This window comes from Haliotis rufescens, unplaced genomic scaffold, assembly GCF_023055435.1.
Source record: "Haliotis rufescens isolate VD_foot unplaced genomic scaffold, xgHalRufe1.0.p SCAF_15, whole genome shotgun sequence".
Taxonomy (NCBI): Eukaryota; Metazoa; Mollusca; class Gastropoda; order Lepetellida; family Haliotidae; genus Haliotis; species Haliotis rufescens.
Window position 1 is genome coordinate 12,612,283 of NW_025963835.1, and position 26,588 is coordinate 12,638,870.

The following is a 26,588-nucleotide window of genomic DNA, read 5'->3' on the forward strand; positions in this document are numbered from 1 at the left end:
TACTATTTCGGACTGATGCCGATTTATAGTGCTAGCCCACTGAGATTTCATGCCGCAGTTTAACATGAATACCCCACTCAGACAAAGTCTACTGACTCCAAGCAGACTAGTCCTTGTTTTAGCCCCTTAATGCCGAGCGACACACAGGGTAACAACAAGTACCATCTTTTAACGTATTTTGGTATGACGGGGCCGGGGATCGAACCCTGGACCTTTCGCTCTCCTGGCGGACGCTCTACCACTAGACCACGGAGGCGGTCTGATTACAAAAGTACAAATCTTACAAAAATGCCATGACATGTTAACGTACATACTTCTGATATAAAGGAAACGTCATTTTTAAATGAGCTATTTGAACCAAATTTAGCACAGGATTGGTAACTGCAGTGGGAACCAACACGTGCCATGAGCAGTGACGGATTAGGGTATGTATATAAACCACGGGTGTTTGCAAACATCATCGCTGATTGTACTGTACAACATGAGAGCTGTGTTCTTCCTCGTTTTCGCCTCCATTCTCCTCCTCGGAGCTGTTAGTGAGTAGTTTGGTCTGCAGTTCAATCTGTGTGAATGTGTGTGTGTGTGTGTGTGTGTGTGTGTGTGTGTCTGTATGTGTATATGTCTGTATGTTTGTTTGTATCTGAGTGTGTCTTGTGATTGTATTTATGTATGTGCATATGTCTGCATGTATCTATCCAACTATTTGTAAGTCTTACATCTATTAATCTATTTTTTATACCTCCCTCCCTCCCTCCCTCCCTACACACCCACCCACCCACCCATCTGCCTGCCTGCCTGCCAACCTACCTACCTACCTACCTACCTACCTACCTACCTGCCTGCCTGCCTGCCTGCCTGCCTGCCTGCCTACCTACCTACCTACCTACCTACCTACCTAACCTACCTACCTACCTACCTACCTAAAGACATGCATGTACCTACCTACGTGTATCTACCCACCTTTCTGTTTGCTTCAGCTGATGTAGCCAAGGCGCAGACATGTAGCAGCATACCCTGCATGAACGATGCCGACTGTGCCAGGTGCAACTGTAACTCACGTTGTGGCAATTATGTTGGCGGCATTGCGGGCACTTGTGCATGTCACTGGTACAGACTCTTTCCGTATAAACTACACTTTCCACCTATATAAACTGATGCTTTAACCGACTGAGCATTAACATTACACTCTGTTGCTATCTGTTCTGGGATAAGCATTCTTGGTTGTCGATGGTCGGTTCCGTGTAGGTCCAGGTTGCTAGTGTAATGGTCTGGTTGTATTACCGGCTGAATATTATACAACAAAGATGAAGAAGGCCAGCCTGAAATATTTCTTTTTGAATATTTGTTGGCCAAAAACGATATTTTGTTGAAAATATTCTTAAATGTTCTTAACAGATGGTAAAACAGCAAAAAGGCAATTGGTTCTGAGAGTACTGGGTGTTTGTTCGTGGACCCCTGAGTAACAGATTAACTGACCAAGGAGGGGACTTCAAATTTGATATCAATAAAATATATATCGCTTATCCTAAGGTACCAGTGAAAAAAGGATACAAATGGGTGTCTTTGTGTTTTAACAGTGAATCTTTCTTTTTTTCTGTAGATTGCTGAACATTAAAGGGCCAAACTTTGAGCTTCAAGTTCTGCACTGAAAGACATGCTCGTGTTTGTACTTATTGAAAATACAATGTACTGGAATGACCATTGTTGTGACGTATGATCATTGTTTTGACATATGACCATTTTTGTGACCTGTAGAACTAAGCCAATCTGGTTAAAGTCAGATTTCAGTTCTCGATAGCGCTGAACAAAGACCTGAGGACATCACATCAGAACGACTTTTTATCCGACCAATCAGTGCGTCGCTTACCAGATCAGGAAAGTGGCAGTGTGTGTTTTCTAATCATACAGCCACGAAAATGTTAACAAGGGGTGTTCCGAACGACTGTTGCGAGCTGTACGACTGATTCCCTCAAACTTATCGTCTTTATCTCGCTTCAATGACATAAACATTTGAACCGAAGAGACTTTGCATAGCCCGTGGAAAGTACTGCCATACCTCCTCGGTCACCTATTTGACCTTCCAGAACGTTCATATGTTCAGTTTTCAAATTTTGGCTGAGGGTGGAATACGACTAAGGGGGGATACGATTGAGGGTGGGATACGACTGACTGAGGGTGGAATACGACTGACGGAGGGATATTTCTGAAGTGTTTGATAGAGCGCTGGTGCTCATACCCCGTGTGATATGGGTAAAGATGCCGTGTCTTGGCCATACAAATTGGTTCGTATCACCAACGAGTATGTGATACACCTGATGTCGTGACTGTAGCTGTACACTGATTCGACATACAAATATAGATACAGCACCAACGAATTGACGTTTTTAATTAGACTGCTGGGTTCCCGAGTCTTCCTTCCACGTGAGTTCAACACGTCAGACAACATGAGACTGGAATATCTGCTAAAACAGATTCCATAGGACGTAAAAGGCAAAGTAGTAATGACTATTATGTAAATGGAAAATAAATGAGGACAACAGGTTAACGACAAAAAGATTAGACGTTGCCTGTTCTTGCTGTAGTATCCAAAACTCATACAATTTTCATTAATAAACTGCAAGTATAACATGTTCAGGGAAAGGTAATAGTGTGGGACAGCATCGAACATCATTTAGGAAAGCGACATTGTCCTATTTGTTAAATTCCTGTGAAGGTCTATAATAAAATGGAATTTTTTAATTAAGAAGTAAGAAACTTGTATGAGCTTTGTGAATACTTTAATGAAACAGAAAATTATTAATGTCACCGCAACACTGTAACTTATATAATTACACGGAACCAAGCTCTTTAATGACCAGCCAAATATCACATCATCTTGATTTGCCTTTGCATGTGTTTGTGACGGGTGCAGGATACGCTAACTTTGTCGCCTGGTATCATCACCCTTGATAGGACCGCCCCAGTGGATTAGTGGATAGAGCGTCTGACAACAGAGAGAAATGTCGGTGGTTCGATACCAAAGATGGAACTTGTTGTTACATTGCCTGGCGCAGGATAAAATAGAGACTGGCTGGCTCGGAGTCAGTATACTATGCCTGATTGGGGTATTTATGTTATACTGCGGCACAGTATCTTAGTGGAGTAGCACTATAAATCCGGCATCCGTCATAACTAGTCACACACACACACACACACACAGAGACCACACACACAGAAACTGCACGCACGTCGATATGCAAGTACAGCTTAAAACGCATTTTTTTATCCAATTTCACTGCACCTAACTTTCTATGCTTATGAGGTGAAGTGAAAGTGGGTTTAGCGACGTGCATGCACGAGTGTGTGTGTGGCTGCTTGTACTAGTCCGGACTGATGCCGATTTATAGAACCAGCTCACAGATACCATGCCGCAGTTTAACATGAATACCCCACTCAGACACAGTATACTGACTCCGAGCCGACCAGTCCTTGTTTTAGCCCCTTAATGCCGAGCGCCAGACAGGGTAACAACAAGATCCATCTTTTAACGTCTTTGGGTATGACGCGGCCGGGTTATTTGAAAGAACATCACTTGCAAAACAATGTCATTCATATATGAACAGAAATGTTAAAACTTGAACAACATGACATCTGAATTGCATGATGGCTTTACAAAAGGGAAGTAACTCGTCTATGTATCTCTGCTAAATAAGCGGGGTGGTGGGGTAGCCTGGTGGTTAAAGAAGTTCGGTCGTCACGCGGAAGACCTGGGTTCGAATCCCCACATGGGTACAATGTGTGAAGCCTATTTATGGTGTCCCCCGCACGGTTATTGCTTGAATATTGCTAAAAGCGGCGAACCATTTTCACTCACTCTCTCACTGCTAATGTACAATGTTTACAACTGTTGTCAACCTCTTGTCGAACTATTACGTAACCTGATCTATTTTTCCCTATGCCAGTGGTTTAAACAATAAAAGCAACAAAACCTTTTATCCCAAGAAGTCACTTCTAAAAGCAGAGTCTTCCCTACGATTCCGACTATATCATAACCAAGTGTTTGTGAATCCCTACAAAATAGCGAACCCTGCCCAAATGGGGACACCTGTGGTACAAGTGAAAATAAGAAATTGCATCTGACATCCTTTTGGTCACTGATGCCTCAAATTTGGAACTGTCCTCCATATGTCTACCATTGAACGTTTTCAAAGTTTCACTAAGGATCTGAATGCTGCAGCACGATCAAACAACGTTCGAGCAAGTGTCGTGTGCCACCCTGGAAAGTGTTAGAAAGAGCCTGCTCGATTGTACCTTAAATGTTTGAAATGAAGACACCAAAGGATGGAGCTGCTGGAACATTGGTCGACATGAAGGGAAAGGGGACAATTGGGAAGTTGAAGTCATCTTGCCATACAGTCTTGTGGAGAGTTTTTGTCACTCTGAATCTTCATGCATCTTAATATGATACAGATGAGACAGTTTCACTGGCCTGTTATATTTCTAATTGAAGCGCGTAATTATTGTTATATAGCTATCTATTACAGCCTTCCTTCTAATCTTATGCCATGAAGTGTGTAAGATAGTGCACCTAAGATGATCTGCCGCCAGTACATGTATACGAATATATACATATCGAGTTATGAAGTTCCTTGTGTTAAAGCGTTCGTTTTCAAAGACCTGCATTCGATTCCCAACATGGATACAATGTGGGAAGCCCATTTCCGGTGTCCCGCGCCGTGATATACCTGGAATATTGCTGAAAGCGGCGTAAAAACCATGCTGACTCACTCAAGGAGCAGGCATGACACCTGTGCTTACAGGTGCAGCATTAGAGGCGTCCTGAGTGCATCATGGAAGTTTTAATGCTTGCATGTGTACAGATGCATGACAATATTGACACGAAGAACTAACAATACATGACAGGCTCTATTTCTTACTACTTTGAACGAACCTTTATATTTGTAACATGTTAAATACCTTTTATAGAAATTTCTCAAATATGTGTAAGCATTCATTATACATGCTAAAGTAATCAGTTTTTGTCCGAAGTGAGTGAGTATACATGATAACTGAATGAGTGAGTATACATGATACTTGAGTGAGTATACATGATACCCGAGTGAGTGAGTATACATTTTAACTGTGTGAGTTTTCTTATAACCTGCATGAGTATATATGATACCCGAGTGAGTGAGTATACATGATACCCGAGTGAGTGAGTATACATGATACCCGAGTGAGTGAGTATACATGATACCCGAGTGAGTGAGTATACATGATACCCGAGTGAGTGAGTATACATGATACCCGAGTGAGTGAGTATACATGATACCCGAGTGAGTGAGTATACACGATACCCGAGTGAGTATACATTATACCTAAATGAGTGAGTGTACATGATACCCGAGTGAGTGAGTATACATGATAACTGAATGAGTGAGTATACATGATACTTGAGTGAGTATACATGATACCCGAGTGAGTGAGTATACATTTTAACTGTGTGAGTTTTCTTATAACCTGCATGAGTATATATGATACCCGAGTGAGTGAGTATACATGATACCCGAGTGAGTGAGTATACATGATACCCGAGTGAGTGAGTATACATGATACCCGAGTGAGTGAGTGTACATGATACCCGAGTGAGTGAGTATACATGATACCCGAGTGAGTGAGTATACATGATACCCGAGTGAGTGAGTATACATGATACCCGAGTGAGTGAGTATACATGATACCCGAGTGAGTGAGTATACATGATACCCGAGTGAGTGAGTATACACGATACCCGAGTGAGTGAGTATACATTATACCCGAGTGAGTGAGCATACATGATACCCGAGTGAGTGAGTATACATGATACCCGAGTGAGTATACATTATACCTAAATGAGTGAGTATACATGATACCCGAGTGAGTGAGTATACATGATACCCGAGGGAGTGAGTATACATGATACCCGAGTGAGTGAGTATACACGATACCCAAGTGGGTGAGTATACATGATACCCGAGTGAGTGAGTATACATGATACCCGAGTGAGTGAGTATACATGATACCCGAGTGAGTGAGTATACATGATACCCGAGTGAGTGAGCATACATGATACCCGAGTGAGTGGGTATACATGATACCCGAGTGAGTGAGTATACACGATACCCAAGTGGGTGAGTATACATTATACCCGAGTGAGTATACATTATACCTAAATGAGTGAGTATACATGATACCCGAGTGAGTGAGTATACATGATACCCGAGTGAGTGAGTATACATGATACCCGAGTGAGTGAGTATACATGATACCCGAGTGAGTATACATTATACCTAAATGAGTGAGTATACATGATACCCGAGTGAGTGAGTATACATGATACCCAAGTGAGTGAGCATACATGATACCCGAGTGAGTGAGTATACATGATACCCGAGTGAGTGAGTATACATGATACCCGAGTGAGTGAGTATACATGATACCCGAGTGAGTATACATTATACCTAAATGAGTGAGTATACATGATACCCGAGTGAGTGAGTATACATGATACCCGAGTGAGTGAGTATACATGATACCCGAGTGAGTGAATATTATATATTTCTGATAGTAATGCTACCTGTGTTGGTATACATAATAGCTGAGTGTGTGACTTAACATATACCTGAATGAGTATACAATATATATGCGTGAGTGTACATTATACCTGAGTGAGTATACATTATATCTGTGTGAGTATATTTTTTACCTGCGTGAGTATACATTATACCTGAGTGAATAGACACTATACCTAAGTGAGTATAGTCTATTCCTGCGTTAGTATACGTTATACTTGCGTGAGTATACATTATACTTGACTTGAGAATACATTATACGTTTGAGTATATATTATACCTGTGTGAGTATACATTATAACGGCGTGAGTATACATAATACCTGCGTGAGTATACATTATACCTGAGAGAGTATACTCTAATCCTGCGTTCCTGCGTGAGTATACATTATACTTGCGTAAGTATAAATTATGCCTGAGTGTTTGATAATACATTATACTTGAATGAGTACATATTATATCTGTGTGAGCATAAATTATACCTGTGTGGGCATACATTGTATCTGTGAGAATATACATTATACCCGAGTGAGGTATGAATCTCAATCGACATATGACCAAGGACCGCGTGATAAGTTGCGAACGTGGTAAATGTCTTGACATGTTTGTACATTTGCTGTATGTCTGTGGTATCTGCAACGGGTGTAACTATATCCCGATATGAGTCAGAGCACGTTTGTGGGCATGTGGCAATGATGTGGCACTATATTTAACAACTGAAAAGAAAGTTGTTCATAACACGTAACAAGAAAGACGTTGACGAGGCAATATCGGTACTTTGGGCACGCCACGTTCAACGTTGGCAATGTCGTAACTGTCAACTTGCTCACTATTTTCTGATTTGAGCAAGTTACAGCTGCTCAGAGCCGACGGGAGAACACGGATCTGACTACGTGGGAGGAGAAAGAGCGGCTCCTTGTTGTATTTAGGACATTGTGCGGTAATTAGGGATGTGATATGTGGCCGATAGAGTAGAGAACTAGTTGGGGCGAAACCGCATTATCGGTGGTTCGAGAAGGGAGCCTAATCCGTTTGCCTAATCGAAAGTTCGAGGTTGGCCCACATTCGAAACTAAACGCACACTCAAAAGATACGTGACGCCATCAAGAGACACGATCTAAAGTAGGTGAAGGTTAGATAGTACAGAAAGTACAGTATCAGTCAGCGTGGTTTTACCAAAAGGCTGAAATATAAAAACTGTTGTTGTTTCATCATGCGGTTTTAGACGGTTATTATTAGGATGGGTTGTGGAAGGTCCACATTTCCAATCGTTATGTCATTGCTACAGTAAGATACCGTTTTTCAAATACGCGTTATATCTCACCTCCAGTCTGTTTTATACATATTTCTGCCACCTCAAACATGAAGTCGCAAGCAGAAAACTGGATTTACATCATCGTGACGTTGTCACTCCTGAGTAAGTATTGTTCATATTTGCAGCATTTTACTATTTTAAATTCACGTGTTGGATAAAGTTGATAAATATTAAACACAAAATACAATTATGTTTTGGATAACATGAAGAGAAACAAATATTCCTACTACAGATGACGTCTGTTGGATATGCTTTATATACTCCATATGTAATGATTAAAGCATAAAATATGTATCACGTGATTCAACATGTGTACTGGTTATTCACTGGCGTTGACGTTTTTTAGTTACGGTATTCGACGTAATAAGCGCCCCGCTCTAATAAGCGCTCACGGCGATATTTGCTAATACATGTATATTGGCTAGCGAACAATCCCAATTAGCACCCCTTCCGATTGATCAATGCACACAAGACTTATTTATTCGCGTATAATACGCACTCGTGTGTTATATGCACCCTTAATTATGGGCAATTAAATTCAGGAAAAATATATCTGTCGTACATAAACATTTCAGGCTGTCAAGAAATATCGTTTGAACTATGAAATATATAGTTAATGTTCGCATGTACAGATCCACCATCAAGTATTGTGTTTGGTGTCCGTGCGTGTGTGCGAGTGTGCGCGCGTGCGTGCGTGCGTACGTGCGTGCATGTGTGTGTGTGGTTCGGGTAAACGTGTTAGTGGTACAACGTCCATAACGAAAGGCGGATATATCATTTTTTATGTGTATAGGTATCTGTATTCTGCTATGAACGGAATATAAATCTCTACTGGTGTTTGTTTGTACAATCTTTAGCATTCATGTACGTGTACATTTGCATGATGACATATTGTAAATGATCATATATATCGTATTTGAAAGTACCTGTAGGAGATGATACATGAGCGAGTGAGTTAGGTTTAACGCCGCTTGAACAGTATTCCAGTTATATCATGGTGTTTCCGCGTACTGGGGTAAGGAAGCCCGAAGTGATGCGGGTCTTAATTAGGCGTTTACAACTTTGGTAAAACCAAGGAGCGCGGGTATGGTGCTTGCAAACCTAGAAACATAATCGGGGTGAACCGGGATTCGAATCCACAATGGTAGGTTTTTCTTGTGCCCAAGGGACGCAACTCTGCACACAAGCCACTCGTGCCAGGTCATACATGAGAGTGTCTTCAACGATGCCAGATGTACAATGCACACAACGTTATAAGCGTAGTCGTATCAACATAGGATTTGAATAAATATAATGAAAATGATCTTAGAATGTTAATGGGCGAATAGGTGAGCGTAACGTGCCTCACTGGTGACACCCGTTGCAAACACATACAAAGGCAAGTAATGTGATCCATTGAACAAAGTCAAGGTAACAGGGTAATTTAATCCGAAATAACTACCGAAAATATATAGTTATTCAACGAATGACATGAATTGATACAGTCTCAAAACTAAACAGGTTTTGCAGAGGCCAGCCTTAACACATACATTTTACGTTTCAGCTGGGGGTGGAGAATGCCTTTTGCTCAGAAAACGACTTGTCCCAATCGTACCGTTGATCGCCAAATTTGCCATCAAGGAGCTGACGTCCTTTGGTATCGACTCTCTGGCGGATCTCTTCGCAGAAACCGGGAATGCTGAAAAACTTGACTCCATTTTGCAGATTCTCAATTCGATCAAGGTAACTAACTGATATTATCTCTTCACATCATTCATAAAACAAGGTTCCTTAATGTGAAATAGAATGGACATGTACATAGCGTTCTTTTTTTACCAAACATTGTCACAATTTGTTTTCTTTTTTTCTCAATTAAATGTTTGACTTTTCAGGATGAGCATACAGATTTCCTCATAAAGCTTAAAGAGCTAAAGGAATTGCAAACTGTACATGATGCAGAAAGGGTTGAACGAGGTCTCCTTGGTATTCATGACTATTTGGACACATTCATCAAGTCTTATAAAACGTGCTTGCTGGCAAATGCAGCCAACAACTGTAACAAAACACCGGAGAATGAAAAAGAGGCCTTGAAGATGGATTTAATGAGGATACCCAACTTGTTAACAGAACTGCATTTGATCATAGAGGGGATCAGCGTAGTATCTGCAGGACGTACCTCTGGTCTAGCGTGTGATTATGTTAGACATGTTCTCAGGGAGCTTCAAGCAGTCACATCACAAAGTTATAATCTTAAACAAAGCTTGTCTGATATCAGCAGCTACAAAGAGGAGTTGATGAGACTGCAGGTTAGTTCTTTTCAGCTGTACAACTTAACATGTTCTGTGAACAACCCAACGTGTGCTGTAGTGAAGAAGAAACTGGAAGAACGCTTACTAGCTCAAGAAAGAAGATTTCAAAATTGCACGCCTCAGCATTTCTCACATGCTAACAAGGTATATAACATAAACATTATCCATCCTAAATCCGGCACAGTTGTGTTTACCAATCAGAAAAAATCGATTGTGATTGATGGTACTTTTGATTGGGACAAAATCGATAAACCACAAGATGCAGGACTGAGATGTCCACGGAGAGATTCTAGTGAGGTATTTTCTTGGGAGGAGGCATCGCCCGATGGAAAAGCTGGCTTTTACCTGAGACAGAAGAGTGGATGCTATTTGAGTTTCGATAGGCCTTTTGTGATGTACAAAAAAGTGGTACCAACGTTTTGGACCAACAATGATAAAATTGACAGGAAAGAGTTTCTTATTTGTACAGCCACCAAAGAAGATGCGGTCACATTTCTGATAGCAGCTGCCGGAGCAGACATCGATACAACATACAGCTTCAAAGAAGTAGAAACTGGAAAATATTTGAACATTCACACAGAGCGCACAAGTGTTAATGACGAAATCGACAATAGACTGACATTGGTACTCTTCCTTGACGAAGACCAATTCTACTGGAATCAGACACTGGAAGGATCAAATTACAGACCATGTGATGGTAAGATACCCTGAAGTTCAGATCGGTACTAAGTGAAATCATGAAGTGGTAATTTTTGATATTATCATTTTGGTTTTACCGATAAAACAATATTTGGTAAGCAGAGGTAAATATAAGACATATCTACATGTGTAATGGGTACTATGTGTGAAGCTAATTTCCGGTGCCACACGCCGGTATAGTGCTGGGATATTGCTCACTCACTCATCGACTACATTTATCAAGATGCATTTCTGAAGCATTGTCAATAAGACCAAACGCTACACCGACTGATGAAGCTCTGTGTTAATATAATCACTTTTGCATTGTGTTTCAACCGGTCCAATTGTTTCAGAATCATCAGCTGTTGCAGCAACAGACACATCTGATGGAAGCTACCTCGGACTTGTCATCGGAATTACCGTCGCGGTGGTTTTTCTTTTGACTCTAGTTGTGTGGTGCTGTTGCTATTGCTGTTGCCGCAACTAACCCACTCCCAAACTCAACTTGACATTATGATGAAGATTTATTTACATATTCAGCAAGTTTAGTTTTGATAAATACTTTGTGAAAAATAACTAATTGGTCAGACTATAATTTGCCTATAATTTGAGCAAAAACACAAGCATTAGATATTTTATCTTATTGCCGTAACTTACAAACTGTATGTAGGGAAAATGGTGATAATCTTTCTCACTGAAACAAGCAGGATTGTCGACATTTCTTAAGGCTGGCATTACGTTTATCCAGGACATCATAAACCAACAACATGTTGTTGCTGCAATTTCGGAATGTGTTCCTGTTGCTAACGGGGTATGGGGTACGGTATGTGGTTGGAAGTGCACCAAGTAACTGTGCTACTCACTATCTGATTCGTCACCCTGATAAGACCCGAGTGTCCCGTGTGGGAATAGTGTACACACACTCATGTATATCATCACAGTAGGTCACACAGTTGACATGACGTAAACCTGCTTTATCTCATTTAACGTTTTGATTGTAGTGTTCATTGGAGAATCTGTGGAATTAATACAATTCGTGCATTGCAAATGTCTGACGGTATCAATTCTATAAATATGACTTTTATCGTGTATATATACTTGGACATAAAAACATAAAAAAAACATATTGTTTCTGTGTTTTCATAAATGTTAATGTTACAAAAGCTTCAGTGATGATTATTGTTCATTGTTCACGGACAAAATTCTTAAAACATATGTCTCCTTCAATGTATATATGACCTGGAGTGAGTGAGTGAGTTGGGTTAAAGGCCGCTTTTTACAGTTTTCCACTTATATCACAGTGTGTCAGCTTAATGTGGGAGGAAAGCCCGAAGTGATGCAGGCCGCAGACGTTTAGAAACATAATTGGGTAATCGGGGCAAACCGGGATTCAAACCCACGATCATAGGTTTCTGACGTGCCCAAGGAAGGCAACTCTGCACAGAGAATTTTCCCGATGTTTGAGGTGACAGTAAAATAACTCTTGACAGTATGAAACAGTCTGAACTATAAAAGAACTCACATGAGTCACTCGTGGAAATGAATTATCGGATTCATAGTATTTATAAATGGAGTGATTCTTTTAACCTTCTAAAAAAGAAGGATGTGACTGAACAACAGTGGATAGACAAGAAACATTCCAATTAGGTGTAATTCCGGAAATATAAAACTAATATTATCAAAGTATGTTTAAAGGATCAGAATACAATCCCGATTGCTCCTGTACACAAACTATCGCTAAAGACAAGGAATCCTATCTTGTATTTCTGAAACAACGAACACTGTGAAACTACTACAGTACAATGAAATATCGATTGAACCTTGAAATATACATGAACATTGATCTGCACGCTTGTGAGATCCAGTAGTATGTTTAATGTGTGTGATTTGCGCAATCTCCAGGGTAACCTTCCAACAAATCAATATGTGTAGGTCACAATGACATAAGTCAATAGTCGCCGACGAATGAGCAAAGAAACTCGGTGCTTTGTTATGCTGTGTTTATAAATAACACGTAGGGTATCTCGTGGTAAAATATCACCAAGAACCTCTCAAGCACTCGTGTTAAATCGACGAGTTAATAAATAAACATTTTCATGAAAAAGAAATCGGCAAGAGCCGATATTAAATCCCTAAATGACAATCTGTCATTGTTTTGCCTTGTATATGTGGAACTAACGTAAATAGAAAGTGAAATATCCTCTGTTTCCTGACAGAAATCACTTACTATTGAGGGGTGATAACGTGTAGGTAGGTAACTCCAGACCTGTAAGAAACTATTCCTGTGAAAGGCAGAGGATTGTCATGTGTTATGTTCACTGTTCATATATGCTTCATTCACATTGAGGTATATTATTAAACCTTTGGACCGTACACTGGTAAAAGTGTATTTCGAAATATGTTTCTGTTGGTGGGACGGTGAAGTACGATGTAGAACAGAAATTATTCTATTCCTTCTATAATGCTTGCGCTACTTCGTCAGTTCACATACTTGAAGCAGGTAAGATTAAAACGAATTTAGACCTCTTTGGTGATTTGAAAACATTATGTTGAGAGAGTACCCGAACACGTTGAGCGAAATAGACTATTGAAATATACTCAACAAAGTAACTACGCAATAAGCCCCAAATGCGCATGCGCAGTTGAACACTTTGAACTGCTGTCCTGGCACTACGCCAATATCAGCTGCTCTAAAAATAAATATTGATCATGATGAGGTATTTCAAAGAATTTAGAATCTGCAGGAGAAACAGGTTTAGCAAGTTAGGTAAAGGATTTCCAGTTTCCGTTGCTGCCCACAACTGCGTATATTGTGACGAGACATTTCACACAGAACATATACATACAATGGATGCCCAAAGAGGATCGTCTTTTGTTAGTCTCTTGATCATGGCTTATCTTGTGACAGTGACTTGTGAGTACTTTTATCTCAATTTTAGGTTGCTTTCGACTGTCAAATAAGCGATTCTTTTGACAGGTTTCTGAGATAAAATCGTTGTGCGAGACATAGCATTTAGATTATTAAGATTAAACGTCGATAATGTTAACACGTTTCTCGCATTTTTGGGGGTATGGTTTGGAGTTCTCACCAAGAACCTCTCAAGCACTCGTGTTGCTTGATGTGACAAGTGGTTAAATCAACCATCATAGCGTTTTTCAACTGTTATGAAAATGTTATTGCATTATGCATAGCCTTTGACTACACGCACAATTACAAGAGTATTGAGTTTGTGACATTAGTGAGCTTGAGTCGTCAGTAAGTGGGTCATTATGTGAGGCCTCCTCATAAAACTGCCGAGAGAGGGCGCGGGCTTCCCACTGGGTTAATCTGACATAAATCAGGATCTGAATAAGAAAAAAATAACTCCCCGCTTTTCGGTTGTACAGATCTTTTACTGTTGTCAAGCAGGACTCGAAATGTATAACACATGCTTGTGTTCACAGACAGACACAGAGACAGACACGCTGAAAGACATACATACAGACAGACAGACAGACAGACAGACATACAAAGCGATTGACGAGTCGACGAGTTAATAAATAAACATTTTCATGAAAAAGAAATCGGCAAGAGCCGATATTAAATCCCTAAATGACAATCTGTCATTGTTTTGCCTTGTATATGTGGAACTAACGTAAATAGAAAGTGAAATATCCTCTGTTTCCTGACAGAAATCACTTACTATTGAGGGGTGATAACGTGTAGGTAGGTAACTCCAGACCTGTAAGAAACTATTCCTGTGAAAGGCAGAGGATTGTCATGTGTTATGTTCACTGTTCATATATGCTTCATTCACATTGAGGTATATTATTAAACCTTTGGACCGTACACTGGTAAAAGTGTATTTCGAAATATGTTTCTGTTGGTGGGACGGTGAAGTACGATGTAGAACAGAAATTATTCTATTCCTTCTATAATGCTTGCGCTACTTCGTCAGTTCACATACTTGAAGCAGGTAAGATTAAAACGAATTTAGACCTCTTTGGTGATTTGAAAACATTATGTTGAGAGAGTACCCGAACACGTTGAGCGAAATAGACTATTGAAATATACTCAACAAAGTAACTACGCAATAAGCCCCAAATGCGCATGCGCAGTTGAACACTTTGAACTGCTGTCCTGGCACTACGCCAATATCAGCTGCTCTAAAAATAAATATTGATCATGATGAGGTATTTCAAAGAATTTAGAATCTGCAGGAGAAACAGGTTTAGCAAGTTAGGTAAAGGATTTCCAGTTTCCGTTGCTGCCCACAACTGCGTATATTGTGACGAGACATTTCACACAGAACATATACATACAATGGATGCCCAAAGAGGATCGTCTTTTGTTAGTCTCTTGATCATGGCTTATCTTGTGACAGTGACTTGTGAGTACTTTTATCTCAATTTTAGGTTGCTTTCGACTGTCAAATAAGCGATTCTCTTGACAGGTTTCTGAGATAAAATCGTTGTGCGAGACATAGCATTTAGATTATTAAGATTAAACGTCGATAATGTTAACACGTTTCTCGCATTTTTGGGGGTATGGTTTGGAGTTCTCACCAAGAACCTCTCAAGCACTCGTGTTGCTTGATGTGACAAGTGGTTAAATCAACCATCATAGCGTTTTTCAACTGTTATGAAAATGTTATTGCATTATGCATAGCCTTTGACTACACGCACAATTACAAGAGTATTGAGTTTGTGACATTAGTGAGCTTGAGTCGTCAGTAAGTGGGTCATTATGTGAGGCCTCCTCATAAAACTGCCGAGAGAGGGCGCGGGCTTCCCACTGGGTTAATCTGACATAAATCAGGATCTGAATAAGAAAAAAATAACTCCCCGCTTTTCGGTTGTACAGATCTTTTACTGTTGTCAAGCAGGACTCGAAATGTATAACACATGCTTGTGTTCACAGACAGACACAGAGACAGACACGCTGAAAGACATACATACAGACAGACAGACAGACAGACAGACATACAAAGCGATTGACGAGTCGACGAGTTAATAAATAAACATTTTCATGAAAAAGAAATCGGCAAGAGCCGATATTAAATCCCTAAATGACAATCTGTCATTGTTTTGCCTTGTATATGTGGAACTAACGTAAATAGAAAGTGAAATATCCTCTGTTTCCTGACAGAAATCACTTACTATTGAGGGGTGATAACGTGTAGGTAGGTAACTCCAGACCTGTAAGAAACTATTCCTGTGAAAGGCAGAGGATTGTCATGTGTTATGTTCACTGTTCATATATGCTTCATTCACATTGAGGTATATTATTAAACCTTTGGACCGTACACTGGTAAAAGTGTATTTCGAAATATGTTTCTGTTGGTGGGACGGTGAAGTACGATGTAGAACAGAAATTATTCTATTCCTTCTATAATGCTTGCGCTACTTCGTCAGTTCACATACTTGAAGCAGGTAAGATTAAAACGAATTTAGACCTCTTTGGTGATTTGAAAACATTATGTTGAGAGAGTACCCGAACACGTTGAGCGAAATAGACTATTGAAATATACTCAACAAAGTAACTACGCAATAAGCCCCAAATGCGCATGCGCAGTTGAACACTTTGAACTGCTGTCCTGGCACTACGCCAATATCAGCTGCTCTAAAAATAAATATTGATCATGATGAGGTATTTCAAAGAATTTAGAATCTGCAGGAGAAACAGGTTTAGCAAGTTAGGTAAAGGATTTCCAGTTTCCGTTGCTGCCCACAACTGCGTATATTGTGACGAGACATTTCACACAGAACATATACATACAATGGATGCCCAAAGAGGATCGTCTTTTGTTAGTCTCTTGATCATGGCTTATCTTGTGACAGTGACTTGTGAGTACTTTTATCTCAATTTTAGGTTGCTTTCGACTGTCAAATAAGCGATTCTCTTGACAGGTTTCTGAGATAAAATCGTTGTGCGAGACATAGCATTTAGATTATTAAGATTAAACGTCGATAATGTTAACACGTTTCTCGCATTTTTGGGGGTATGGTTTGGAGTTCTCATGTGACTGTGATCTAACACAAAAGCTTTCATTGTGCCATCTGAAATTACATGTTATAGAGAATGTTTGAAGTTTTAATCTTCAGCTGATCTTAAATCATATGATCACGAGATTGTATTGTATTGTGAAATAAATTTGATGAATGATATTTCACTGCATTGAAAATATAAGCTTATATTTTTCACCGGTGAAAATATAAGGTTTGAGCCGGAACTACTTTCATCTCGAGTTACTTCCCCTTGATACAAAGAGACATAATTTCATGATTACCTCCCTTGGATCGTCTGCTAGCCAAAAACAATATGGGGTTTGAGGCTTCACTCGACGAAATATAAATCGTATTCGACAAAAAGCATGAAGTAGCCTCTACATATTTTCGTGTCGTGAATCGAACACGGGTCTTCGGCGGGACGAGCGAACACTTTAACCACTAGGCTACCCGACCGCCCCTTATATATGTAAATGTATCGTAAGAGATTGTCATATTCTTGCCGAGAAATTAGTTCAGTGTTGTCTGATTTCGTTAGATTTGTTAATGAAAGATCTACCTGTGGCTTTACCAATTGCCACGGAGGAGGCAACAAAATCTGGGTGGAAGATACGTTTTCAGGTTATTTGTTGCAGAATTTATTCGTATTCCAAGTCATATGTTGGACTAGATTGATTGGAATAGTTTTATAATATTTTGTGAGGATAGTTTTTTGCGTCGTTGTTTAAGTGATCGGGATCAGTCGTTTACAAATATTGCTAATACACTTGATTAAGCTACACATCCTTCGTCTCCTAACTATGAACTCCAGTTCCAATTCAAAACTCCAAAACAGATATTATGAAATTTGGACCTCTGGAAGTATGGGTATGATATAATTGCTCCCACACCAAAACCAAAATGATCTACTATTTCATTGACCAGCTGCGTTCGCAAAACCATGGAACGTATGGCCAACAGAAGATTGACATGTAGAACTCAGAATCAAATACTTTTATCACTAATATGCAATGGGGTTTTCCTAAAACTCGAATTACCGATGACTTCTTAGTTAGATTTAAGTCATTTGTTAATATAACATGCCGACTGAGTTGAAACAATTAACCCAAATATTTTTTTCTGTCCACAGGTGCAATCAGTCCCGGGGGGCTTCTGGCTCTAAAAGCCTTTGGAAAACTTGGACCTGATTTCCTGTCATCTTTACTCTCCGGCGGTCTACTGGGTCTCATATCCTCACCTGGTGATGACAAGATGGACACAATTTTAGAAAAACTACAGGAAATTGAAGTAAGTTTTCCATATGTATTTTTCATGGCTGATGCATAGAGCTGTAAATTCGCAAATTGCATTGAACATCTAGCGTCGTCATGTAATTTTGAACCATTGTTCATATACATGTACACGGAAGGTCGTAGTGGGGCTCATACAGGTGGTATCAATGTATTAAATCAACGGAACATGAAACTGGACAAAGAGTTTACAAGGTTGTAAAATATAAACTGTATTGACTTCATATTTAATATTTCAGAGAGAGTTAGGACAAGTACACAATTCCATAGAAGAATTGAAGGCACTATCCACAAGGTCTCAGGCAGAACAAATTGAAAGTAGACTGATGGGTTATTTTGAGCGACTCATGACAATTACCAAAGCGGTGAAAACTTATCATGACAATAAAACCGAACAAGTAATAAATGATACGGCTACAGAACTGTCACTACAACGGAACATCGATGCATTGAAAACAGAACTGCATGACGTTCCGGATCTGCTGTATTCGTATCATCGCATAATAATAGGAAAGACTGTGTCATCTGGGGGAAGTTCCCCTGGTCTGGCTTGTTACTTCATTCGACACATCACCAGTAAATACAATGTAAAAGAGATCCTGGTGAAGGAATATGAATTCCGAGGTTCCTTGATGAAGTTGCAGGCTCAGTCATTTCAACTGTACAAAAGCACATGTACAAACCACGATCTGGTGTGCAATGAAAGCGGCAACGCCTTCGAGACACATCTCGAAGCTCAGGAAAAGAGGTTCCGGGAGTGTCTGCTATATAAATTGGAACAAAAGTACCAAAACACACCCTGCCCCAGTACGTATATTTATCTATTTAAAACATTTCGTTTGTGTCCTGGTGACGCAGATAACGTTGGCATATTCTAAAAATGTGTCCTGGCCATTTTAGTAAACATCTATTACATGTGTAAGATGTTATCATTGGTGGAACAATGTTCGTTTAAGAATAATGGCTCTCGTCATTCGCTTAAAAGGAGTAATGCCTATTTGCAATAGTATATAATGTATGTATACACAAGTCATTTGTATAGGTATGTACGAAACAAATTTGGTATATCGTTTCTTTCAGCACCTTCAGCTGCTACGATGCTCTCGGTCAACAGTTTGCTGGCACCCCTTGTTCTCCTCATCATTGTGTGGAGCAGGCACCGACTCCTGTAAATCTCTTTCTTTGACAAAGAAAAACGTTTTCTGTCAGTTTTAAAGAAACGTGATGAAAATTGTGAAAATTGCCATTGGGAAGGAAACTAAGAATTTTTCAAGGGTCTGGTTTTCCGACATATTCTATAAAACATGGAAGTTGTGACTGCTATTTTTCATCTATCGAATTAGTAAATTAAACAGCCAGACAGATATAGGCTTACGCATTTCGATGAGCTTTGGGTATGGTTGGGTGTAATAGAGGGGGAATGAGGTGGGAAGGTGGTTGGGATGGGGTGGAAGAATGGTTGGAATGGGGTGGGGTGGGGTAAGATGGGGTATGTAGGAACGAGAAAGGTTCATCTCCAGCCATTACTTACTAAGTGATATATTACATGTGTGAGACGCGACCAAGAGATGGGATGTTCGGTGATAGGGTGCAGTAATATGTGATATCAGAGTAAGGGGAGGGGATGTTCGGTGATAGGGTGCAGTGATATGTGATATCAGAGTAAGGGGGAGGGGATGTTCGGTGATAGGGTGCAGTGATATGTGATATCAGAGTAAGTGGGGAGGGGATGTTCGGTGATAGGGTGCAGTGATATGTGATATCAGAGTAAGTGGGGAGGGGATGTTCGGTGATAGAGTGCAGTGATATGTGATATCAGAGTAAGGGGGAGGGGATGTTCGGTGATAGGGTGCATTGATATGTGATATCAGAGTAAGGGGGGAGGGGATGTTCGGTGATAGGGTGCATTGATATGTGATATCAGAGTAAAGGGGGAGGGGGTGTTCGGTGATAGGGTGCAGTGATATGTGATATCAGAGTAAGTGGGGAGGGGATGTTCGGTGATAGGGTGCAGTGATATGTGATATCAGAGTAAGTGGGGAGGGGATGTTCGGTGATAGAGTGCAGTGATATGTGATATCAGAGTAAGGGGGAGGGGATGTTCGGTGATAGGGTGCATTGATATGTGATATCAGAGTAAGGGGGGAGGGGGTGTTCGGTGATAGGGTGCAGTGATATGTGATATCAGAGTAAGGGGGAGGGGATGTTCGGTGATAGGGTGCAGTGATATGTGATATCAGAGTAAGTGGGGAGGGGATGTTCGGTGATAGGGTGCAGTGATATGTGATATCAGAGTAAGTGGGGAGGGGATGTTCGGTGATAGAGTGCAGTGATATGTGATATCAGAGTAAGGGGGAGGGGATGTTCGGTGATAGGGTGCAGTGATATGTGATATCAGAGTAAGGGGGAGAGGGTGTTCGGTGATAGGGTGCAGTGATATGTGATATCAGAGTAAGGGGGAGGGGATGTTCGGTGATAGGGTGCAGTGATATGTGATATCAGAGTAAGGGGGAGGGGATGTTCGGTGATAGGGTGCAGTGATATGTGATATCAGAGTAAGGGGGAGGGGATGTTCGGTGATAGGGTGCAGTGATATGTGATATCAGAGTAAGGGGGGAGGGGGTGTTCGGTGATAGGGTGCAGTGATATGTGATATCAGAGTAAGGGGGAGAGGATGTTCAGTGATAGGGTTTCATAAAAATGGTATCTAACGAGAATGAGTGTAGTATTCTCTACATATGTCTCTACCTAAGAGTCTGTATTTTTGACCGAAAACGTGGTAAATGGGACGTTTATATATCGAATGTGCAGTGTAGTTGTTTTACGTTCGCTTGTGTCTTTATTACAAGACGGATACAAGTATGTTTGGTGATAACGGCTTTTAAATGGTACCAAATTTCGTTGACGACCCGACGATGTCAGAAGGAAGGAAAGAAAATAGCTTTTGACATAAGAAAATAGTCATTTTTCGTTCGGAGCCAAACGTATTGAAGGTATTCTTATAAGTTCCTGTGTTCAATAACAGGTGTTAGGAAGAGGTTTCCTCACTCTTCAGTGAGGAAGGGTCACGGGTGGCACAGTCATCTTGAGCGCCGCAATTGGCCTTGCAGATCAGAGTTGCGTTCCTAATGAACCTGAGCTTGTCACCGCCTAATCCGTGATGGAGTGTTCCTTTAAGTGGTAAAGACAAGTGTCGCTTTGAAATTTCTTTCCAAATTACGAAGGTGGGGATGGCTGAAATATTATTCAGAGAGATAAAACTAGGAATTATCCCTTTATGTGGTGTGTTTTACATCTGTGTTTTACTTAAATTTATTGCTCAAAGGCCTTATTGCATAATTAATGAAAGTGCCTTCTGGCTGTTTTTTGTGTGTAAATATTAGAAAACGGGAAAAAGTGACGTCTTACAGTATTATGTAACTACACATGCCATATGTCAACGATTGGATGTAGTGAGAAGTTACATAAATTATGAAATGCGGGAATATTAAAAACATGTTAAAGGTCAAATTGATAACGCCCTTCGGACATAGTTCAGAACCAGTATCTCTTGTTGTCCTGGTCAGTTAGAGTTAGGCAAAGAAATTGACGAGGTTGACACCTGAATCCGTATCTACGGCTATGTCCACCATCAACTCTTGTGGAATCAGACGTACCACGTATACATCCGTGGGATACCAGCAATTGATTAACTATTCTTCTTCATACTAAATTTTACTTGAACATATCGTTATTATCAATGCCTCGCTGGTCAAAGATAACTATTAAAGTGTGTCGTTATAGCGTCACTAAAGTTAACAATAAAACTGTTTCTCCTTTTAAATCTGAAAATGAAATCTGTAGTGGCTAGAAGAGGTATAAATACGGACGACAGCCATTCACACATCACGTTGTGGTTGACAAGGGATCTCACTGTCGTTTCACTGAGGTCAGGAACGTTTACTGTCTTGTACCATGTTACGTCTTACCTATATCCTGTTTCCCTTGACAATACATGTAAGTGCATGTGGTAAATTGAACATGTCATACCTTTGCGAATACTTCAAATCTTCCCGTTGTAATACTGCTGTGAATCGATTATGTTAGTCCTTTATTATGTTGTTTCCATTAGAATATGTTCTGTAACTAACACAGTCTATATCTTGTGTGCATGCCCACTGTAACTAATGTAGTTAGTTAGAGTGTGTCGGGTGTACTATATTCAATCACTATTCAATATATGTAAATTTGTGTATAATAATGATCCTGTTATGTATAATTCAGTATGTACCAACCACCATCAGTTCTTCTACACCTTGTTCATCTAATGTTCGTCGTCCATATCTGCATCTATAATTGATTGTTAACATTCTGTAATTGATGGTAAGCATTCTATTTTTGACTGCTATCACCCGTAAAAGATTTACGTTAAAATTGGCAGACACGAAATGGAAGTAAACTAGTAACAGCGGTCAAAAAGGGTCGAGTAAAATAGTAACAGCGGTCAAAAAGAGTCGAGTAAAAAAGTAACAGCGGTCGACCCTTTTTGACCGCTGTTACTGTTTTACTCCACTTTTTTGGACCGCTGTTACTATTTTACTCGACCCTTTTTGACCGTTTACCGTTCGACACCTCTGACAGCTTACATTTTCATTGCAATTAGTTTGTGTACATGTAGATAAAAGGTGTTGCAACTACAGAATATGAACAATTTTCCACCTTATTGTATGTGTTAAAACTTGGCACCGATTGGTTCATTCCTCTAGCTTCTATGCGTGTGAGCTGTTTAGCGGCATACGTGGTAAAGAGACTATTCAGAATGAGAATACCCAACGGCACTTTGCAAGATTCATTCAAAGTCTGGACCAAAATCTTCATAGACCATAGCGAATCTAGGAATGTGGACACAAACAGGATTCATATACAAATGCAGGCTACTCCTCCTCGGAAGACTGTGGACAAACGCATGCTACTCTGCTATGAAACATAATATGTGCCTACTTAGCCTCAGTCAATGCTCATGCTATCAAAACTAGCGCTAGCATATGTGACACATTGATATTAACTGCTTGTAAATATAACCTTTAAATGTCATTTTGAACTTTATCATTACTGAAATATTTCTTTGCGAAATTGAACGGATAAGAATTGTATGTGATGCAATATCCTTAAATGAGGAAGATCGATGGAAACTCACATTGTCCCTGAGAGAGGATCTGGTCAGATTCATGTGAATTCGCTGAAAGAACTTAAACTACATATATTATGGAGACTGGCACTTACTTATCCTTATGTTAAGTATTGCATCCAATACTTTCTTAAGATAGCTTCCAGACCCATTACATCAAGAGAATGTTTTAAATGTGGCATACATACCTTTGATTATGACAGGCATTTTACACCGTGAATATTTTATAAATGATCGAAATTAATTCTTCTCCATCTTTATTAACAAACAGGATATTGTAAGTTAAGTTAAACTTCTGGAAGAGAATGATATGCTCGCACTATCCTGGGGCTCAGTGAAAATACAATCTAGAGTAATGAACCAGCGTACTTGGGAAAGTATATCATTAATATTCTGTGAATATATCATAATTTCTTTTTTTTTTTATTATATTAAACATAGTTTACTTATGTTGTATCACAATAGTTCTCATTTGTCTATATAGTTGATGATGGATATATATTAATATTCAATTGGTTAATAATGCACATATTCATGTAAATACTAGCACCACGCATTTGCTTTGAGTATATCAGAAGACATGATTTTGCAACTGGGTTGAAGTTGAAATTTGTACGACTTTAGAGGAATGGGGAGTCTTCGTTAATATCGTGAAAACTTACTGCGGTCGATATTTACTTATCACTGAAAAAAGTTTTGACTCAGATGTCTCTTCGTAAATTATACGGGAGATAATTTTGTCTGTGATTTTACGTTTATTTATTGCTTAAAAGTCTTATTTTGTGATAAATGAAAGTGCCTTATGGCTGTTTTGTAAATATTAGAAAATAGGAAAAGTAGACGTCTTACAATATTGTATGACCATACATGCGATATGTCTAACTGACCAGGGCCCACCTGCACAAAGCTATCTCAGCGCTACGACTGTCTTAAGTCTATGTTAGAGTATGGGAGATACGACCATCGTAAGATCGCTTTGTGCAAGAGGGTCCAGGTCAATATGTATCAACCATTGTCAGTCCTTCTACATCATGTCCATCTGATGTTCGTCGTACATATCTGTATCTGTAATTCATTGTAAACATTCTATAAGTGATTATAAGCATTATATTATTGACTGTTGACACCCCTTAAAAAGACTTAAGTAAGAAATGGTCGAGTAAAATAGTAAGAGCAGCCAAAAAGTGTCGATTGAAATAATAACAGCGGTAAAAAAGGGTCGGGAAAAAATAGTAACAAAACGGGTTATGCTTAACTCGACCCCTTCGTGTTTACTGTTCAAAACCTTAGATATTTTCAATCTGAATATTTTGTGTTGCAGCTTCAGAGTATTAACAATTTTGACGAAGATTGTGAAACCTTTCAGAAAAAAAATATATTAATAACGTCACTATTGAGTGAATGCATATGTTTTAGCGACCAGTAGATGTTAGATCGTCAAAAAGGAGAAATAACATGGCCAAAATTTCTCTATCAGCTACAACTTAATAACATGTGTGTTAGCAGACATGATTTGAATCTGAGTTGAAGTTGAAATTTGTATTACAACAGCGGAATTGGACATTTTGGTTAGTGTCACGAACACACGCTCACTAAGTAGCGTAGGCCAGAGGCCCATGCTACATCGAAGTGAATACAGAAATGAGAGAGATATATACATGAAACAAGACAGGTTGTACATAAACACGAAGATCTGAGGCGCAGAGCTTTGTAGTCTAAGTGGCTAAGTTTTGCAGGGTAGACACTTTCACTGAAGATAGTAGCAAGTTAAACTTATGTTGGGATGGATTTACATAGAATTACATAGGTATATGCTTATATATTAGTATCTACACTGCATATTAGAATACAATGATATTCGTCCTCGATATATTGTCATTTGCTTTAGGCACTTTAATTTTTCTGCCAGTCTCAACTATGAGCTGGTGTCGGCAGCATCCTAATTGAGCAAGTGCAACCTTAATTTGAGAAGTAGAACCTCCTTTTGAAATGAATATATGAATGAGTAGCAGGTAGAAATGATATGGCATTGTGGTTGTTAACCTTACAGCGCCTAACGGGCAGCTTGGGTTGTATACTCCCAAGAGAGCTGAGAATGATTCTTGAGTGCACATTGATCCAGTCACCGGGGTAATAATAGCGCTTTAAGCATACCCCTGAGTAGTTGCCTAGTCGAACCCACCGGGAACTTTTCGGAGTATGTGAAGACTCCCCAACACTGCAGCCTTCTGCATTTCCCAGATTGTCAAAAGGGCTGTATTCCTGGTAGCAAACCCGGGTACTCTCCCAGTGTCAGTCAACAGATTGGGAGGTACCAAACCTAAGGCACCGAGAACAATGGGGAGTCGGACAACTTGTTACTTGGGATGCAATCGTGACATTTCGAAAGGGAGGTCCCCATATTTGCCATGTTTTTCCTGTATCTTGCCAATCACACTGGTGTCAAAAGGGACAGAAAATTCAATTACACAAACGATTTTATTGGATTTATCAAAAAGGACAAGATCAGGTTTGTTGACCCGGAATTCCAAAGAATTTCGTATTTATCATTTTCCATGACGCCCTCTACGTATTCTGGGTCGTACCATGGATGGACCTCTGTGTGTCAAAACCACAAGCATTGCGAAGACGGTAATAAAAGGTTCGACCCACTCCATCATGTCGCTTAAAATACTGTGTTTGTGCCAAAGCTGGGCATCAACTGTCAATGTGCTGGACAGTCTTATTAAATTCATTAGATAATCTACATTTCATATTATTATTATTTTTATTATTATTATTATTATTATTTACAGATTAAAATACAAAATGCAGCAAAGAGGGTTTGGGTGATCCTGGCACAGTCAGGCTGGTTAAGCTCATCCTCAGCTCAGGGCCCTTGCTCCCTTTACACGCAGCCCAGACAGTGAATGGGACTTCTCCCAGAAAGCGCTGCCTTGTCCCACATCCTTGGCTCGTTTAAGAAAACTTTGGAATGCCTTGTTTTCATCATGAGTCTTGACATGCTTCACAAGAGGATCATCAGACAAGTAAATATGTGCAAAAGTGCATAAAACAATTCTATCCTGAAGAGCCTCCACATTAATCAAACCACGCCCTCCCATCATTATTGGTAAATATAAGCGATTGAGGGAAGAGCGAGGGTGGTGGGATCTATTGTCTGACATGATTCTTCGTGTGAGGGTGTCAATACCCTGAATTTCTTGTTTCGTCCAATCACAAACCCGCCCATCTCCATTGTTACCCCACCCATCGTAACTGTCATCACATACCC

At 39.8% G+C, this 26,588-nt stretch overlaps 2 protein-coding genes and 1 long non-coding RNA gene across 4 annotated transcripts; all 3 read left to right on the forward strand.

The window, feature by feature from the left end:
• Positions 1-386: 386 nt before the first annotated feature.
• LOC124111311 lies at positions 387-1,699 on the forward strand. Its single transcript, XR_006857416.2, has 3 exons — positions 387-536; positions 978-1,107; positions 1,601-1,699. It is a non-coding gene; the product is annotated as an uncharacterized LOC124111311 (long non-coding RNA).
• Positions 1,700-7,297: 5,598 nt separating this feature from the next.
• Positions 7,298-12,162, forward strand: LOC124111341. Its single transcript, XM_046470998.2, has 4 exons — positions 7,298-8,006; positions 9,448-9,626; positions 9,776-10,889; positions 11,224-12,162. Exons 1-4 carry the CDS (start codon positions 7,952-7,954, stop codon positions 11,355-11,357), a joined length of 1,482 nt encoding a protein of 493 aa, XP_046326954.2. The 5' UTR covers positions 7,298-7,951; the 3' UTR covers positions 11,358-12,162.
• Positions 12,163-12,946: 784 nt separating this feature from the next.
• On the forward strand, positions 12,947-25,177 carry LOC124111342. 2 transcript variants are annotated; one of them, XM_046470999.2, is made up of 4 exons: positions 12,947-13,784; positions 17,988-18,145; positions 18,387-18,954; positions 19,228-25,177. In XM_046470999.2, exons 1-4 carry the CDS (start codon positions 13,580-13,582, stop codon positions 19,317-19,319), a joined length of 1,023 nt encoding a protein of 340 aa, XP_046326955.2. In that variant the 5' UTR covers positions 12,947-13,579; the 3' UTR covers positions 19,320-25,177. The 2 variants fall into 2 exon arrangements, with proteins under 2 accessions (XP_046326955.2, XP_048252109.1); XM_048396152.1 differs by lacking the exon at positions 12,947-13,784 and adding an exon at positions 13,848-16,696.
• Positions 25,178-26,588: the final 1,411 nt, after the last annotated feature.

Excerpts from the sequence above, each read along its gene's own strand:
- LOC124111341 (XM_046470998.2), top strand. The coding sequence starts at position 7,952 with ATGAAGTCGCAAGCAGAAAACTGGATTTACATCATCGTGACGTTGTCA. Across the intron at positions 8,007-9,447 it reads CGTGACGTTGTCACTCCTGA|CTGGGGGTGGAGAATGCCTT; the intron begins GTAAGTATTGTT and ends TTTACGTTTCAG. Across the intron at positions 10,890-11,223 it reads AAATTACAGACCATGTGATG|AATCATCAGCTGTTGCAGCA; the intron begins GTAAGATACCCT and ends CAATTGTTTCAG.
- LOC124111342 (XM_046470999.2), top strand. The coding sequence starts at position 13,580 with ATGATGAGGTATTTCAAAGAATTTAGAATCTGCAGGAGAAACAGGTTT. Across the intron at positions 13,785-17,987 it reads TTATCTTGTGACAGTGACTT|GTGCAATCAGTCCCGGGGGG; the intron begins GTGAGTACTTTT and ends TTCTGTCCACAG. Across the intron at positions 18,146-18,386 it reads AAAAACTACAGGAAATTGAA|AGAGAGTTAGGACAAGTACA; the intron begins GTAAGTTTTCCA and ends TTAATATTTCAG.